The following is an 18,694-nucleotide window of genomic DNA, read 5'->3' on the forward strand; positions in this document are numbered from 1 at the left end:
TTTACCATGAATTTTGATAATTGACTGAGAATTTGAAAATTGGACGAGAGAGGGTGATTGATTTATAAAATTTATATATTAATATTTATTTTTAAGCTATAAAAACCTCTAAGTGCTCTCAAATATAGATTTATTTCCCTTTAAAAAATTGCTTAAAATTTGCCATCAACACATAATGCAATAGGATGCAACCGCATTTTCATATCTTGCATATTATCATTATTATTGAAAAAAATGATGTGAGCAAGGCATTATCTTTTTGAATATATATATTTCCTATCTACATGCAAACAAATAAGCCATGTTCTCCTAAAAAGCATCATTAAAATTAGCAATAATCATAAAACTTAACCAAATGACTGCTACAAGGCTAGCCCAAAATATATCGGCTTTCAACAATAAATTTTAGGCTTTGTATTTACATTTTTGCGTTTTACATACATAATATATAACTATAATGTATTTATAATTCTAACCTTTTAATTTTGAAATCTATTTATATTAGACTAAAATTTTAAATCACAAAAAAAAATACCAATAATATAATTTTCTTTTTTTGAATGAAACACATTTGCATACAACATTATGCATGCATGCATGCATGTATAAAAATTAAGATATTTAACTTATAAATACATAAGAATTATACGATGCACATTTAAAGCTCTCCTTTTTCGAATAGGAAATAAGAATAAGACAAATAAGAAATAATTAAAAAAATAAATAAATCCCGAACTATGAGTATAAATTTATATTAAAAAATATTAATAGATAAAAAAAAAATTCAATATTCAATATAAAATATAGCTCTTTATTATAAGACAATAACTTGTATATTGACAAAATATTATATACAGATTTGTTCTACGAAAGATAGTCTATACTTTATTTGTGACCATGAGTTATTATGAGAATCTAAAACAATTTTTCAGAGATTAGGATTACAGAGGAGTTCCTCAGGTGCCCTCAGACCCTGCATCTTCTCGAGCACATATTATGCCAAGGAATAATCAATTTGTGTGAACTGGAAAACTTACATAAAAACCACACAATTCTTATGTATTTACATGTCAAACATAAAAAAATTGATGTTTACGTAGGGCCGTTTGAGTCCCAGAGTTTACAAAAGTACGAAAATAATAGTCATCATGGAGGACTACTGGAGCTCAATCTTGAAATAATCAAGAGCCATTTTGGCATTTTTATAAGCTCTGGGCTAAAAAAACTCCAATGTAAGTGATGACACTATTGTGGCATTTTACTCTTTATGCTATTGACAAACTTGGTGCATATCATAAATTTATGTATGAACATATATATTTTATTTTTAAAAGGATAACAATGGAGATACTTATGATCTTATGTTAAAGATCTGAGTGCTATGCACGTACATATAAATGTTTAGGTGTTTGGTATGTAATTACATGAGAATTGTGCAGTATGTACGTAAATTTCCCTATGCTATTTTATAACAAATATTTCCAGCTAATCTAATCAAAAGTCTACGTTTGCATCAAACAAAAAAATGAAGTAAATGAAATAAAATGTAAATAATTTATTGATTGATTATGAATCTGAAGTCATTTATTCAAGTTTCCTTTTTCTATTTATTTCACTCAAATTTCCACCTTCCCTGCACAGCAGCCCAAAAAAAAAAAAAAAAAAAAAGGAATTATATTTCTCTAATAAGAATAGTTTTCTAAACGAAGACCCGAGCAAAGAGGTTTACTAACTAGTTAGCCTAAAACACAAACATTAGATGAAAAGGATGGGCACTCATTCTCACATTTCTCCAGCAATATTCAACGCCAGCTACAGTAACCCTGCCAACAACTGCAGTTCTCTATGCTATCGTTGTACAAAGTAGGGCTTGAAGCAGGAAAAAGAAGCATCAAGAAACATGCCAGGCCAATAATGAATACGGTGTTGGCTATACCTGCAATAAACGTGGGATTTATATGCTGTTAGCTTTCCCTATGGATGAAGAAAAGCATGTGTATTTTTGCAAATAAGAGAGCTATAATTACAACAGATACAGGTCAGGCTGAACAATGTGACATTTTTTTTGGGGTAAGGTGGACGCTTGAATCAGGCATCTTGAGATTTTTCATTTTGTTTTATGACTAATATGCTACACATTCGAGTGCTGAAGAATGAAACTTATGATAAGGTTTGGGAAACTTTCATGGTGCAATGAGTTAAGAGATGTGCATTTAACCTGGTTGAATTTACAAAATTATGAATTACTTGGATTAAATTTGATTTGGATCATATTTTGGGTACATCATGCCCGATCATGGAGTATAATCTACTAGCTAAATCCTAGTGGTTTAATAGCACGACAATAAAAGTATTGAAAACAAAAATTTCTCGTTTGGGATCATTTTGTTTTTGTTTTTATTTTTTAAAATATGTTTGCTGGAGCATTTTTTTTTTTCGTTCTAAAAAAGAAAATCAACTGAGCTTTTCAAAATAATCAAAATTAATATTTATGTATTTCGAATGCTTTTAAAAACAACTATCACAATCAAACATATTTCAGATCTAAATATTAAAAAAAAAACAAAATGATCCCAAAAGTTAATGGGTGTGGGATGCACATCTCCCATTCCAAGAAACATTCTCATCTATTTGAGTCAACATGCTGATCTTATAGTTGAGGGATCTAATCATGCACAAATTGCATCAAGCCAACTGCTCAGGTTTTTAAATAACACTCGAGGGTCAACACTGAATATAGTTTGTCTTTCATTGTCTTTCCATCTTTTATTTGCTCTAATTCTTACTTTCTCCTAATGACTCCCATCCACAAATAATCCCACTGATTAGAATCTATATCGTTTGCTAAAGAGCTAGTTATTTGTCTATATGGTGTGTGTCACCCAAAAATGTCACATTGAGGTTGTTTCCCAAGCTGCCTGTAAGAAGCATATCCTTCCTCGACGAGTTCGTGTGACTTCCTTCAATAATTTTCTAGTGCCCAAATTCAAAGCTACTAGACCATTTTAGAGCATTTGGCAGTCAAAAGGATTATCTTTACTGTTGACATTGAGAATAGGGATATTAATTCATGTTAAGAGGTTGAGTCTGGGTAAACCTAAACATGATCCAATCTAAATAGTCGACCCAAAGCCGACCCATTTATTAATCAGTTTGAAAACTTCAACCAGAGTCTAACACAATTAAAACTCAAACTCAACCTAACAAAATTCAGAGTCATATTGGGTTAGCATAAATTCGGGGAAAAAAACATGTTGACCTGATTTGTATGCGCCAAGCAAATAATCATAATAACTATACATTTAGTTATTATAGAAAGAAAGGAGAAACCTTTTAGCATACATATTATGTTTGAAATTTTGTGTTGAACTAAATTTTTTGAAGTCTCATAAGTGCTAACCTACACCATAAATGAGTTTAACAAAATCTGAACTTTCCATGACAATTTCAATTCAAACTAGTTTATTTGGTTGTGGTCTCCAAAACTTCGATGCCCAGCCTCCCTTGAAATGATTGAAAATTAAATAAGAATGAGTGAGAGTTCTACGTGAGTTTCGGGTTAAATTTCAGAGAGTAAATGAGATAAGTAGATAATACAATTCCTAAAGATTTCACCCAAAATTTACAAGGACTTTTAAGATCTAAGGTTTGAGGTTTCTCATGGGTGCAAGTACCACGGTTAATTATCCATCTCGAAAAATGGGAGAGCACGAGCACTTTCAATCAACGTCAGTCATTAGGCACTAAGTATTTTGATTTAATATATAGTAATAAAAGATTCAAGTATTGAAAGCATGAAAATATCACTGTGAGCTTAGCAGACGGTGGGGAAATGGAGATGAACCTCATCAAGATCCTATAGTTTTGTTGTCCTAAGTTGTCATGGTCTTTGGTTGACTTAATAAGAGGAGATGTTAGATCCAACCTGACAAAAGAATTCTTATCAAAAGTCATGGATTGCTTCATTCAATAGAAGCTTGTAGACTTAAGGTAAATGTCTCTATAGAGGATAAATTTAAGTAGAACTCCGCTTATAAAAGATTTTGTGCATTGTCAGGAATACATACTTCAAGTAATAAATGTTCATTAAATTTTAAATATGAATAATCAAATAATCCCTCATAATGACTATGATGATTGCAAATTTCAAACGAAGAGGTTCGTTTATAAAATCAATATTTCAAGCTACAAATATCTAAAAATTTAAGAAAAAGGTTATCACTTCAAACTAAAAAATAAATCAATATTTCAAGCTATAAATTTCATAATATTCATGCAAAATTCTATCACTTAGAACTAAAAATAAATCTCATCTACCATACACAATTGTTTGTTGATAGTGATAAATTTGGTGTTGTGGGTTCTGAATATTCACGACTGCTCCTCAGGATAAATTTATGCATTTATTTTATTTTGTTTGTTGAGGGAGAGATTTGGAGGGTCAAATTTTTAGAAGACGGATTGAATTATAGATAATACACTACTCAGAGGTTTTACCCTCATTTCACGAGGGCTTTTTGATATGCGGTTCAAGGTTTCCCATAGGCGCAAGCCCTTGTGGTTAATTGTCTCTCCCAGTAACGGGAGAGCACTTTAGATTAAAACTAGTCATTAAAGATTAAAAATTGAACATATAATAACATCAGACACATGATTTAAGTTGTAGAACTCATCACTTGAAGCTTAAAGCAAATGATGGGGGAATGAAGACGAAAACTGATCAAGATCCCATGATTCTGTCATCTTGGGTCATCATGGTCCTGATTTACTTAGTCAGAGGAGGTAATTGACCCAACCTGAGAGAAAAATTCTTGTCAGCAACCATGAGTTGTGTCTTCCAAAAGATCCATAAATTCTTGACCCAACCAGAGGAAATTTGCTTTTAGCTTTTAATGACTGAATTATAGTTTAAGTTTTTCAAAATATAAATCCTATCAACTCCTATCCTTGTATGTAGAAGGATCGGACAAGTGAGGTGATTTGGACTTGTAAATTCTTATTTTAGATTTAGACATTTATTTTGAAATTACAAGATTCGTCAACTCCCGTCCTTACAAGGTGGAGTATCAAACTAGTTGAGCGAGACTTACAACCTTATCCTATAAATACAACGACCTGCTTAGCCCACGCAACATTCTCGAACCTCATATTTAAACATTTAATATTTTGGTTGTAGCACACACTGGCATATAGCTTTCATATATTCAAATAGCTTAAGGAGTTTAATAAGCTTTACATACTTGCATAAATATTAAGCCATATTTTATACAATTTAATAAAAATTTACAACAAGAAGCATATGCAAGATTTTGAAAACGTGCATAATTTACTTATATAAACACCTTAATGCAAATATAGCTCAAAAGTATCTCAAAAAGTATTCATCTAAGTTTTAAGAGTGGACTCTCATTTCAAAATATCTCATTTGAATTTGGAGATAACCACAAAATTTTTAAGCTTAAAATATTTCAAAAGTATTATGATTTTAGGCTTTTAAAAATGAACCGTCTTCTATTCGTTACCAAAAGTTTTGTGAATCTAGTGGTGGGGGGGGGAGATTAATTTCAGAAGCTCCACACTTGAATTATTCATCGCCCTCGAGGAGCCCAAGTCCAAAAAAAGTTAGTTTTTGAATTGCTTTTTAAACTCTAGGGGCCTGAGTTTAAAGAGCTTAATTTTTAAAATATCTTCAAATTCATGATCTTTAAATTCTAAAATCCAAATTTAAGCATTTTAAATCTTGAAAGTTTATATTTTAAAAGTCAAAGATTTTAAAATTTTAAAACCTTAAGAGCTTAAAGATTTCAAAGCTCGAATTTTAAAATAATTTCAAGCCTAAAGAGCCTAAATATTAAAAGCCCAAAATTTTAAATACTTTTAAAATCTTACAAGTCTACATTTTAAGAGCTCTAATTTTCAAATTATTTTAAAATTTCAAATGATTCACCCGAAATTTTAGATTATTTTAAAATAATACCTTTAGAGCCTCCATCTCGTTGATGGCAATGGAAACAACAACATAAAAATAACAATAGATCACAAATTTTCTTCTCTTTTTTGTATACAACATAAATTAAAACATAAAAAGTAGACATATAAGTAAATAAACAGAGCTGTTAGGCATTGTTTTGGATCGGGTGAGTAGAGTATAAGGGCGGCGGACTCAGATTAGTGGGAGGAGCGAGTCGGTTTAGCAAGCAGCGACAAGGATTGGTGATAGAAGTGAAGAAAAGCTCGAGTACATACTAGGGCAGAGGGACTAGCGAGATCAAGTAGCTTGGGAGGTGCAGCAAGGAGGCGTGCAAGTGACGGACCAGATGAAGAGGGTGGATTTCAGCGAGTGTTTTCTCTTGTGAAATCAAGAGAGAAAGGAGTGTGAATTATTCTAAGTTCCAGTACCGTAAAGAGTGGATCTGTGTGGTAAAATTTTGTATTATTCTCCTTTTACAGTGAAATTTTTGTTGTGAAGTGACACCGTGGTTTTTTTCCATTCTCATGAATTTCCACATTAAATCTTGGTGTGCCTTTTTTTTTTTGGATTTCCTTGTTGTCTACTTCTGCTCAATTTATTGTTCTGGATCACTCGAATTAGTGTGTTTTTTCCGCAGTATGATTTTGGTTGAAAATCAATCAAATCTCAAGCATAACATCCCAACAACATTTACATCTAGGGTTTTCTGCCCCTTCAATCAATAATTGTTATCATTGAATTCACTCACATTTGAAATCCAACCAAGCAGTATTATTTTGTTATTTAGTATTATTATAATTACAACAAATTAAAATAATATTCACGAAGAACCTTTTCAATTTATTTTGTGAAGTAAAAGGCTAAAATCTTTATTTTTTAATTACATGTTTTCAAATTATAATTACAATCATTATACTAATATTTTTTATAGCTCTCTGTCACAAATTATCTCAAAAAACATATACTCTTTGTAAATCTTCTTTGAATCCTCTTCTACAATAGTTCTAGATAAAATTTCACAAGGAATATGAAGGTTAAACTCATTGAAGTAATGCCACAGCATTTCCTTGTGAAAGAAATATGCACGTAAAAAAGCATAAGGATTAAAGAATGAAAGGTAGAATAAGTATAAAAAACTCGTGATATTGGAGTTAACCTTCACCAAAATCACGTTAGGAAAAATAAATATTATTACATAAAGCAAATAGGCGGTTACAGTTAAACACAAGCACATAGGCACACAAACTCAAGTTAGTGCGGATCCCGGCTGATGGTGGTGCAATTAGGGGGCTTGGCGAAGTGGCTGCAAGGTAGGGAAGAGGTTTTCGGGCTGTGGATGAGGAGCGACAGTGATTATGGTTGGCTGGAACAACATGGCAGCAAGGGATGGCAGTCCAAACAGTGACAGTTTGTTGTTTGGGGCAGGTTGGACAGCAGGAAAATAGCAAGGGGAGGTGTGGCGGGCTGCGGTAGCGACGGCAGAGGGCTGAGACAGCAAGGGCGTTGAGGGTGGACGGTTGGAACGAAGATGACAACGGATATGGGGCGGCTAGAAGGCTGTGGACTGTCGAAATCAACAAGGAGGGTTTGGGGCTAATTCAGAAGGAGGACAACAGGGTTTGTGGAAGGGAGATGGCTGGAAAAAGGAGAAATGCAGGAAAGAAAGCGACTGTAGCAAGGAATGGGGAGTTGTAGTGAAGCGAGGGGTGCGGGGAAGAAAAGGTCGGGTATAAATACTCTCTTGGGAACAAGCTCTAACCAGAGCACAACTCAACCCTTGTAAGAAGGTCACCACCTCGTCCCAGCTACAGCCAAAGCACACCAACCTTTAGATACATCCCTAGAAGAGAAAAATCAAGACATTGACAGTTGTCCTGTACAGAAACATGAAAACAATTGAAAACCTAAAACATGAAAAAACAAATATATAGTAGTAGGATAATTAGGAGTGGCCCAAGTGGACCGGCCGACTCCTCAACATCGAAAAAAACTTAGAACGGTTCGGTCCAGGTACGAATCAAGGCCCCTTCCCGTCACGGAACTTCCTGCGTCCCCGTTCATTCGTGGGAGCTCAACCTGCCCCGCGTTAAGCCAAGTAAAAGCAAGGCCATAACAATTGGGGCTCAGTTAATTCCAAGTCCTTCAACCAAAAGACATGGTGATATAGAAAAATGGAAAAGCCAAAAGTGATGAATGTAATAAAGAAATGAAACTTTTAAGCCGAAGTTAAAGCATTCAGAAACCCATAACTGCCGAGAGATCCACATGGTGCCATTAGGGAAAAGGTATAAACTTCCATTTATTTTAACTTTATTAAAGTCTTAAATGTTAAAAATGGATGAAAGATTAGCATGCCATAGATTATGATGCAAGAGGAACCCCTACATTGTTCCACAATTCCATTAACATAAAAACAATCCCAAGTTTCTTTCAAAACGACCCCCATGACCTTCTTACTTGCAAGTCCATCAATTCTTGGTATGTTGTATAGGGTCTTTAAGATGTCAGCCCAAGCCTTAAGCAAGCACAAATACAATCCCAAATGTGATAGGATACCATTGCATCATCTTGATATTATGTACATGGTTTCCAAAAGGCATTACAGTGGAGCAATAATTAAAGAAGAAAATTTGTGGAGCTTCCATAAGATTTTCCCCGTCGCCCCTAAAAGTCGATCAATGAGGTTGTTTGTTGCACAAGCTGTCACCCTAGTTAGGTCATAAAGGATTCAAAAAGTATTTCAAAAGAAACCTTATGAACCTCCCCCTTCTCAAAATATTCTCGTTGAATGCTGATCCATGAGAGATAAAATGTTATCATCCTTTCTTTATTGATTAAAGGAGTTTATAAACGATCTACAACAATTGTTCCCCTCAAGTAATTTTGTTAACGCAATTATGAGAAGCAATAGTATCTACAACACTTCTTTTGCAGTAGTTTTGCACTCCTCCCTTGAATGGCATCATGTGCAGAAACAATAGAAGAGCTCTCAACCAATGCGGTGCATTCTTTTCTTGCTTCTTCAATCAGAGTGATCTTAATTACCATCTAGAGGGTAAGAATTAATTATAAATTGGAGGAAGAATTTCAAAATCAGTAAGAGCTCCAACTTACATGTTGGAAAGGCGGAAAAATAAAGGAAACAAAATCTTACTTGTGTGATGACTTAATGTAACAAGATTGGGTTTGTCTAAAGGTGTTCTTTGTTCTCTTCTTCAACCACATTAGTATCATAGCTTAATATAACATATGACAGGTAACCAATTTTGCAATTGCGCGCACAATAAAAGTCGCTAGGCTTGTGAAAGCAGTAATGTCCCAGCTGACCCAACCCAACACATGTACTTATTAGCACAAGGAATTATTAGCAGGTCGTATACAGTTACATCGCAGACTAATATATGAAGATATGATAAAATTATCACGTAGAAGCTGCCCATCATTTTGCAAGATCATGAATAGTAGTTCGATAATTGGTCCAGTATTTGCCCATCTTTAATAAATCATTTGTAATTTAGTAGAATATAAGTAGACTTCAGAGTTATAAGATCAACATCAACAAATCTATGAATATAAGATTTGAAGTAGATGAAGATGCAGAACAGTGAAGCATAGCCAGCAAGCACCACTCATCAATTATGAAATCAGCTTGTTGGAGCATATCATGTTAGTAAAGGTAACAGAAAATAATAGATAATTGGCAAATCTACCCAGCAATTTGAATTAGCAGTCACAGTTTAAATTAGTAACTAACCTCTGGTCCTAGGAGACAACACTATTGGCAAGCCCATCACGTTACAAACTATATGAGCAACAACCGCAGATATTAGATTACCTACATGTAGCACAACAAAGACGCCAATGGCGTGAATTAGAAAAGTGATCCATGCTTCGTAAATCATAGATATCAACATAACAAATTCTATAATACACAATCTTAAAAATGGGTATTTCTGAAACTTTTCAAGTCCATTGGAAGGAGAGAGACTTAGTACACAAACCTGTTCGAAGAAATAGAAAAGATGCATACCATCCAAATACCACAGTATATCCAAGTTGTATACCTAGTAGTAATGAAATATTAACACAAAAAGGATCAGCAAGATGTACCAAAAAAAATTTTATGTATGCGCAAAAAGTACAAGACCTCACAGTGAAACATAAAAAATAAATGTTGATAAAAATTTTAGCAGGTTATCTTATAATGAAACTCAAGGATATCAGCCATACTCTAAGCTGCAACCAAAAAAAATTAAAGAACAGCAGAAGCAATTTAACAAGGATTAAGAAAATAAAAAAGAAAAATAGTACCAATCTGATATAGCCTAATAATCTGCATTTCTATTGTTCTCAATGGAGAGCTTCGTAAAATTTCTGTATAAAGGTTTATGCGGGCTACGAAAATTCCGACGCCTCCTCAGAACTCTCTGCATTATTTATGTTGTTTTCTTCTTTTTTATTTGAGAGAGAGCTATGAAGGGTTTCAAAAGAAGGTTGGATTGTATATTAGGCACTGATGCTGGAGATAACCCAAACCAGGACTCAAAACGATACAATTTCTCCAAACCATGACTCAAAACGACACAATTTTATTGATGATTTCGAAGGAAAGTACAACATGGAATCGTGAATGAAAACAACACAACTTGTGAATGATAATACAAGAAACAACGACTCCACAAATAGTAAAATAAGTACTACAAAGAGCTGAAACAGTCCTGATTTGGGTCTGATGGAGGCTATGGTTCCGTCGGAAGGCTGGGGAGGTGTTGTTGGCAACTAGGAAGATGTTGGGGTGAGCACTGTTGGAGTGCCTGGAGGGGGGTTGCAGGAACTATAGCTGGCAGGAGGAGGGCCGGGCGTGGGCTGCAGATATTGTTGCTGGCTGGAAAGGGGTGTTGGGAGGTCCTGGAGGTGTTGAGGCTGACGGGGAAGGCATAGCAAGGGGAGGCAACGCTTGAAGAGGGGTGGACCTGAAGCTGAAGGGGCTACAAAGGGCCATGGGAAGTGCAAAGACGAGGCTCGGAAAGGAGCTGGGAGAAAATGGGGGCTCCTGCGGTCTGCGGTGGGGTACTAGAGTGAGAGAGGATGACAGTTGTAGAGAGTGATGTCGGGAGGAGGAGACAAAGCGGGGATACACAACTCCTTGGCGGGATACAGCCATAGCACCACGTCGTCGAAGAATCTAGCCCTCACAAGATGGAGAACACTAGGAACAATACCTGAAATAAATAAAAAAATCAACCATTTTTTAGGGCTTAAGCAAGAACACATAAATAAAGAAAAGGTTGGTTGCTAGCAACAGTAAGATCTGAGAAAGGAAAGGGAGGAGTGGAAGGAAATGAAGAGGTGGGGCTGCAACGACTTGGAGGAAAAGGCATTGCAAAGGTCACGAGAGAAGAGATCGCGGCAGAGGAGGGGTGGTGATTGCAATGTGCTTTTAATAGAGTTGGACCGGTCTTTTATCACGCCCGGACGACGGGCGCGAGCGAATGGCCCCCGCGTCAATCCCTTGAGGTTAGGCGAGCTTTGACATCATTTGTCGAAGCTTCTGGGTCTTCGTAGTAAGGAGTGAGATCAACGGCATTGAATGTTGTTGAAATTTTAGAGTCTCCAGGCAGATTAATTTTATATGTGTGTTGTTCAAATTTTTTTTAAAACGCGGAAAGGTCAATATGCTCCTAAAGGAAAGCATTCTTTTTCGAGTCGTATCCATCGAGATCGCCTAATATGCTCCTAAAGGAAAGCATTCTTTTTTTATTTGTATCCATCGAGGTCGCCTTCTTGAAATTTCACTTTTTTCTTGAACTTATTTGCTTGGACTTGATATTTGTGGTTTTGCTTTGAAATTGGTTTCCCAACATCCTCGTGGAGTTGTAGCATTTGGGAAACACGTTATGTAGCATCCTCGCTGATCTACGGGGGCTAGGAGTGGGACCAGCTCAAGGGATGTGATCGGGTTACATTTATAAACAATTTCGAATGGAATATGGCCTGTGGTTTGACTTGTTGAACTATTATGGACAAATTCGATTTGAGCTAGAATGTCATCCCATTATTTAATATTTTTCCCTACGAAGCAGCTAAGAAGATTCTCAATGCTCCTATTAACTACTTTGGTCTGGCCATTTGTCTAAGAATGTGCTGAAAAACTAAATTGGAGTTTTGTGCCTAATTTGCTCAAGATGTTCCATAAGTGGCATAAGAATTTAACATCCCGGTCGGAAGTAATGGTCCAGGGAATGTCGTGAAGCAGAACGATCTCGCGGAAATACAGGTCAGCGATATGAGACGCATCTAACGTCCAAAGCGACAAAATGCGCCATCTTTGAGAATCGGTCAACTACGACCATAATAGAGTCCTTATTTCTTGTGTGTGTGGTAGTCCTACGACAAAGTTCACGCTGACATCGACCCAAGGCGCCTAAGAGACAGGTAAAGCTCTGTACAATCATGTGTTTTGTCTATGAATTTTGACGATATGACAAATCCTACATTATCGAACGTGTCACTCAATATCTCGTGTTAGTCGGAGCCAAAAAAATGTTCTTTTACGAGTGTGAGAGTTTTATCTGTGCCAAAATGGCCGGCTAATCCGCTACTGTGGTTCTCTTGGATGACAGCTTCGTGTAGTGACCATCAGAAATGCAAAATTTGTTGTGACGGAAGTAGTTGTCTGTTTAGTAGAACTACCCATGAGGTTTCTCCTGACACTGTTTCCAGATTTCCTAAAAGTCTTCATCAATCTTATATAGGTCTTTTATAACTTTAAAGCCAACGGTGTGCGCTTGCAAGGATGTGATCAGAAGGTGGAGATGGTTGTAGCGTTGACGACGTTTTTCTGGTTCCTGACTTAGTGTTTTAGTACGAAATGGAATGACGCTAAAAATTCTAACCAGACAGTGTGGCGCCCTTTGAATTTATTTTAACTGTTTAAAAATTTTAGAGTTTTATGATCTGTGAAGAGGGTGAACTCGAATGTGAGTAGGTAGTGAGTCTAGTGTTCTAAAACCCTAACAATGGCATAAAATTCTTGATCGTTGTTGAAGTATTTTCATCGAGCCTCGTTTAGTTTTTCACTGAAATAGGCAATGAAATGACCACCATGACTTCCTGCAGTGTCAATACCTACACCGGAAGTGTCACACTCAACCTCGGGTAAGGCAAGAATTGGGGGCTTGAGTTAGATTTTCCTTCAATATTTCAAAGTTGGACCGGGTTGTGACCGTCCATGTGAATTTTTTATGTTTCAACAGCACTATGAGGGGGCGGTGATGGTGCTGAAGTTGCGAACAAATCTTCGGTAAAAGAAGCTAGCCCCAAAAATTGTCGAAGCTCCATGAAAGCTTGTGACGCGGTCTAGCTTATGCTTGCTTTGATCTTTGTGGGGTCCATTTGCATCCCCGTGTTAGACATAATGTAGCCCAAAAAATATAGTTGGTTTGTGAGGAAGTGACATTTCTTAGGGTGGGCATATATTTGTTTGGATCGTAAGACCCCGAATACTGCCCGAAAGTGCAGATGAGGGTCTTCTTTGGATTTACAATAAACCGGAATAATATCGAAGTAGACCACCACGAATCACCCACTATGAACCTGAAAGACTTGATTCAGTAGGCACATGAAGGTGTTGGGTGTGTTGGATAGGCCAAAAGGCATGAATGTCCATTCATAAAGGTCATCTCATGTCTTGAAAGTGGGTTTCTATTCGTCTCCTAGTCGCATTCTAATCTGGTGATAACCACTGCGTAGGTCAAATTTTGGAGAAAACGATGGTGTCGCACAATTGATCCAAGAGATCATCGAGGCGTGGTATGGGAAAGCGATATTTGATTGTAATTTTATTGATCGCACGACTGTCAATGCACATCTGTCAAGAGTCATCTTTCTTGGGTATGATGAAGGCGGGTACATCACACAGATTGGTGCTTTCGCGTACTAATCCCCTCTTAATAAGATCTTGTGCCTGACGTTGGATTTCCTCATACACGCGGGTCGTAGTCGGTAGGCGAGACTATTTGACAAACTCGACCCTGGTATGAGGTCAATGGTATGTTGGATGTCCCGTAGTTGAGGTAATCCATCTGGGAGTCGGTCCTGACAATTTGGAAATCATGCAGGAGCAGTTTAAGTTGTGTGGGTATCTCATCATCTTGATTGGTACCTTCTAGGAGGAACAGAGCTAATGCGATCGGGGCATTGAAGGTGGCTCGTGAGATTAACATGTCTTTTGTGTTGGTCGAGGCTTGCACATCTTTTATAGGCAATAACATGATGTGTTTTCCATCCCTCTTGAATGTGCATATGTATTTTTGAAGCCATCGTGCTATGATTTTCGAATTGTCATAGCCTCTCGAGAAGAATGTGACATGCGTCTATTATGACTACATCACACCACACTTGCTCTTGTAGTTTTTTTGCCGATAGAGAATTTGAATAAGCATTATTGATCAATGTGAAACTCATTCCTCTTTTTAAGCTATGTGAAAGAGTAGGTGTTTTTTTTGTGGCTAAACCTAGCTTCTAGACTAGCATGGTGGAGACGACGCTTTCACAACTACCATCATTGATGATTAAACTACAGAATTTGCATTTGACTGTGCATGCAGTACAAAAGATGTTATGTCGTAGCCATAAAAGTTCTTTTTCGAGTTCGGACTGGAGGACCCTTCATATGACCAATAATTTGTCTTCGTCTCTGGTGAGGGGCAATGCTTTTTCTGAATCATCTTCAGATTGGGCTTCCTCAACTTGTTCGACTTCCTCAACGATGCCATCTTCAGTAAATGAGATAACACGGGAGGTGAGGCGATTGGTAGCGACGTGGTCGTACCCGTGGCACCCAAAAAATTTTCGTGTAGGAATTGTCCCGGGGAAACTTCTTTCAGGTTTGGTGCCTCTCGGGGTAGTTTTCATGTTTCCTAGTAGTGCCTTGCCAAGTTCAGTCATGGTTTTGTTGTGTGACTTGAGGTGATGGTTTTTAGGTCGACTGTTAGCAGGAGCTTTGAGATTGGACTTCTTCGGTTATCATTATACTTTTAAAGCGAGAATCTGAACATCATTTAGCATCCAACATTGTTGAAGTTGCACAATGTTGCTAATGGCGGACTTTAAATCCCAGAGGTAGCGGGCTATTGTGTGCTCCTTTTGTTTGATAAGGTCGCACTTTATCTGTAGATGATTGATATGTGTCGTGAATTCCATGACCAATAGGTCATGCTGTAGTAGTTTGTGGAGCAGGAGGAACATGTATTGGCGATAGTAGAGCGAAAAATAGTTATTTTGCATTACTTTCTTCATTTTGGCCCATTTAGTGATCTTGTCGTCCCAGGGCATTATCGTTGTAGTTGTAGGTTGTCCCACCATAACGACGCACTTTTCTTTAGTTTGATAGCAGCAAGCTTAATTCTTTTTTCCTCGAGAAACTCCTTGTAATCAAAGAAGCGTTCAATTGCTTGCAACCAGTCGATGAAGTCGTCAGGTTCTGTCGAATTCAGACAGATCCGTTTTGATGTCGATGGGTGTTGAATGTGGGCTCCTCGTGTGGTCTCCTGTGATAATAAATGCCAAAGCAATGTGGGCGATACTCGTGATTGTTGACGTTTTCACGGTGAAATGGATTTAGGTTGTTGTCACGGTCTAGTCTTTGACCCTCGATGCCACAGTCGAGAGTAACGTCGCCTTTAATCTTATCATCCATCTCGATCAATCGTTGTTGTAAGTGATGAATCTCTCGTTGAATTTCTTCTCGGGTCGGGGGAGGTGCATATCGACGTGGTGGCATGATCGGAAGTGTTTTGGGAAAGAGACGAGAGAATGAATGGGGAGAAATCAAGAAGAGAAGGAAAAAAAAAAGGTGAAAAGGGGAGAGGAACAAGAAAAAAATTTTGGTGGGTTTGGTGGAGGCAAATGCTAGTGAACCTTAGGGTAGGACTAAGATTGGGCTAGCTTTGATATCAAATGATACTGCAGATAGCCCAAACCACGACTCAAAATAACACAATTTTATTGATGATTTCGAAGGAAAGTGCAACATGGACTAGTGGACGAAAACAACACAATTTGTGAACAATAATATAAGAAATAACGACTCAACAAATAGTAAAATAAGTACTACAAAGAGCAGAAACAGTCCTGATTCAGCTCAGATGGAGTTTGTAGCTCCGTCGGAAGGTTGGGGAGGTGTCACCGACAGCTACGAAGATGTTGGGGTGAGTGTCAGTGCTAGAGCAGTGCCGAGAGGGGGGTTGCAGGTATTATAGCTGGCTGGACGAGGGTTGGGAGTGGGCTGCAAATACTATTGCTGGCTGGAAAGGGGTGTTGGGAGGTCTTGGATGTGTTGTGGCTGACGGGGGAGGCGTAGCTTGGAGAGGGGTGGACCTGAACCCGGAGGGGCTACGAAGGGCCGTAGGAAGTGCAAAAATGAATGGCAAGGCTCGGAGAGGAGCTGAGAGGGAATAGAGGCTCCTGTAGTCTGTGATGGGGTACGAGCGTGGTGGCCCTACTGGCTAGAGTGAGGGAGGATGACAGTCGCGGTAAGTGACGTCGGGACTATAAGAGAAAGCAGGGATACACACCACCTTGGCGGGATATAGCCGTAGCACCACACTGCCGAAGGATACAAACCTCGTAAAAGGGAGAACACCAGGAACAATACCTGAAATCAGAAAATCAACTACTGTTTAAGGCTTAAGCAAGAACACATATAAATATAGAGAGGCTAGTAGCTAGCAATGATAAGATTTGAGAAAGGAAGGGCAGGAGTGGTAGAAAATCAAGAGGCGGGGATGCAACGACTAGGAGGAAGAAGTGCTACAACGTCTATGAGGAAGATTAGGTCACGACAGTATGCTTTTAATAAAGTTAGATCAGTCCCTATTGGATTGGTCTTTGATCACGCCCGGTCGGCGGGCGTGAGCAAACAACCCCCGTATCAAAGACTACCCAGAGATTTCACCCTCAATTTGCGAGGACTTTTTGATATGGCATTCAAAATTTCCCATAAGCGCAAACTCCTATGTTTAATTACCCTTCCTGAAGAAGGAGAGCACTTTCAATTAAGACTAATCATTAAGAATTGAATATTTAATAAATAATGGCAGCAGACTTAGGATTTAAGTTGAAAATTTTATCAATTGAAGCTTAAAGCAGATGATGAGGGAAAAGATTATGAAACCCAATCAAGTTCAAATAGTTTCGTCGTCCCAGAATTTTGTGGTCTCAGATCTACTTGGTCAAAGGAGGTGATTGATCTAACTTGATTGAAAAAACCTCGTCATCAATCATTGGTTGCATCATCTAAGGAATTCTTGTATATTTGGGGTGGATGTTTGTTTAAGACGACAAGCTTAAGTCGGTCTTAATTGATAGAAAGATTTTTGTTAATCAATTGTACATTTATGGTTCACTACTCAAAGGATAGAAACTCATTGGGAAACATACGGGCTACAGTAGTGACCGTAATATGATGGTGTCATTTGGTGGCAACAACCCGGTCAGGGGTTTTGGTAGTAACCAGTACTTTGTGGTGTCATTTGGCCGCAAAACCATGCAGAAAGATGACTCGTGTCACATCCTCACTAGCTTGAGATTACTTTTATTGTGAATATAATGGTACACTCAAAGTAACATCAGCTCTCTTGTGAGTTCATGCAATCAAAAATTTGTCGCTCTCGATAAACTATAATGGAGGGTGAATTGATTTTTTATTTTAGATTTTTCAGTGATTATTTCACTTGAATATTGGTTAAAAACTTATACTTAATGTTGATTTGAAATTAACACCTCTGGTTTTAATATTTTCAGTTAACATGACCATCAACAGGGACTCAAGTATTTGAAAATTTTATATTTGAAGAGGCGTTTAATGTATTGCGTTATGCTTTTCTAAGACATAAGCCATGTTGACTCCTATCTTTATATGAAGAAAAATCAGACTAGATGATCTGGACTTGAAAATTCCTATTTTAAGATCTGAACATTTATTTCAAAATTGTTAAACTCATCAACTCCAATCCTTACGATGATGAGAATCAGACTAATTGGGTAAGACCTAAAACCCTATCTATAGGAAATACAGTTTAAGTAGCCCGAGCAACCATCTCGAACTAAGTATTTAAGCATTTAAACACATACGGGTGTTTGACTTTATATTTTAGCACACTTTCAAGGATTTTACATACTTTTAAGTGACTTAGATGTTAATTTAAAATGTGTTTAAGAGATAATTTGTTTCAAAAATTGGCATATGCAGCAAGTTGAAATCATGCGTAGCTGACTCATTTACGTAGAAGTTCTAAATTTATATAACTTGAGAATACCCAAACTTTTAACTTATGCGGGCTTTTAAATACTCTCACGGATCTCCACGTGTTGCATTTTGCATTCGATTTAGAAAATAATCTTAAAATTTAAAAGCCTTGAAATCATTCAAATTTTCATTCAAATTTTGAGAAATTTGCAAAAGTGATCTTGTATTTACATAACTTCATTTGAAGCCTAAAAAGGATCATCTTTTGTTAACTAGCAGACACACTCGTATTTGAATTATTTTTCGTCCCTAGGAGCCTAAGTTTGAAATAAAATCAATCTTGAATTGATTTACAAAACCTATGAGCCTTAGACTAAAAAGTTCGATTTCAAATATTTTTAAGTCATGTGAGCTTAAATTTAAAAACACAAATTTTAATATATATATATATATATATAATAATAATAATAATA

The 18,694-nt window shown here is 37.0% G+C and overlaps 1 protein-coding gene across 3 annotated transcripts in view; it reads right to left on the bottom strand.

Annotated features, from left to right (window-relative positions):
* Positions 1-1,619: 1,619 nt before the first annotated feature.
* The window catches only part of LOC110025408 (CAAX prenyl protease 2), a 23,295-nt gene continuing 6,220 nt past the window's right edge, over positions 1,620-18,694 (bottom strand). The window contains exons 6-9 of one of the 3 annotated variants that reach the window (XR_002294118.1): positions 9,973-10,035; positions 9,726-9,806; positions 3,845-3,925; positions 1,866-1,936 (exon numbers count right to left, since the gene is read on the bottom strand). Coding sequence is in view for 2 of the 3 variants with exons in the window: in XM_020725866.1 (XP_020581525.1) it covers positions 1,803-1,936; positions 9,726-9,806; positions 9,973-10,035 (278 nt within the window). In the remaining variant the exon portion in view is untranslated. Of the gene's footprint in view, positions 1,937-3,844; positions 3,926-7,184; positions 7,812-9,725; positions 9,807-9,972; positions 10,036-18,694 lie in introns of those variants that run through there. The other 2 variants (XM_020725866.1, XM_020725867.1) reach the window with 2 other exon arrangements.

The sequence above is a fragment of the Phalaenopsis equestris genome, unplaced genomic scaffold (assembly GCF_001263595.1).
Source record: "Phalaenopsis equestris unplaced genomic scaffold, ASM126359v1 Scaffold000297, whole genome shotgun sequence".
NCBI classification, from domain to species: Eukaryota; Viridiplantae; Streptophyta; class Magnoliopsida; order Asparagales; family Orchidaceae; genus Phalaenopsis; species Phalaenopsis equestris.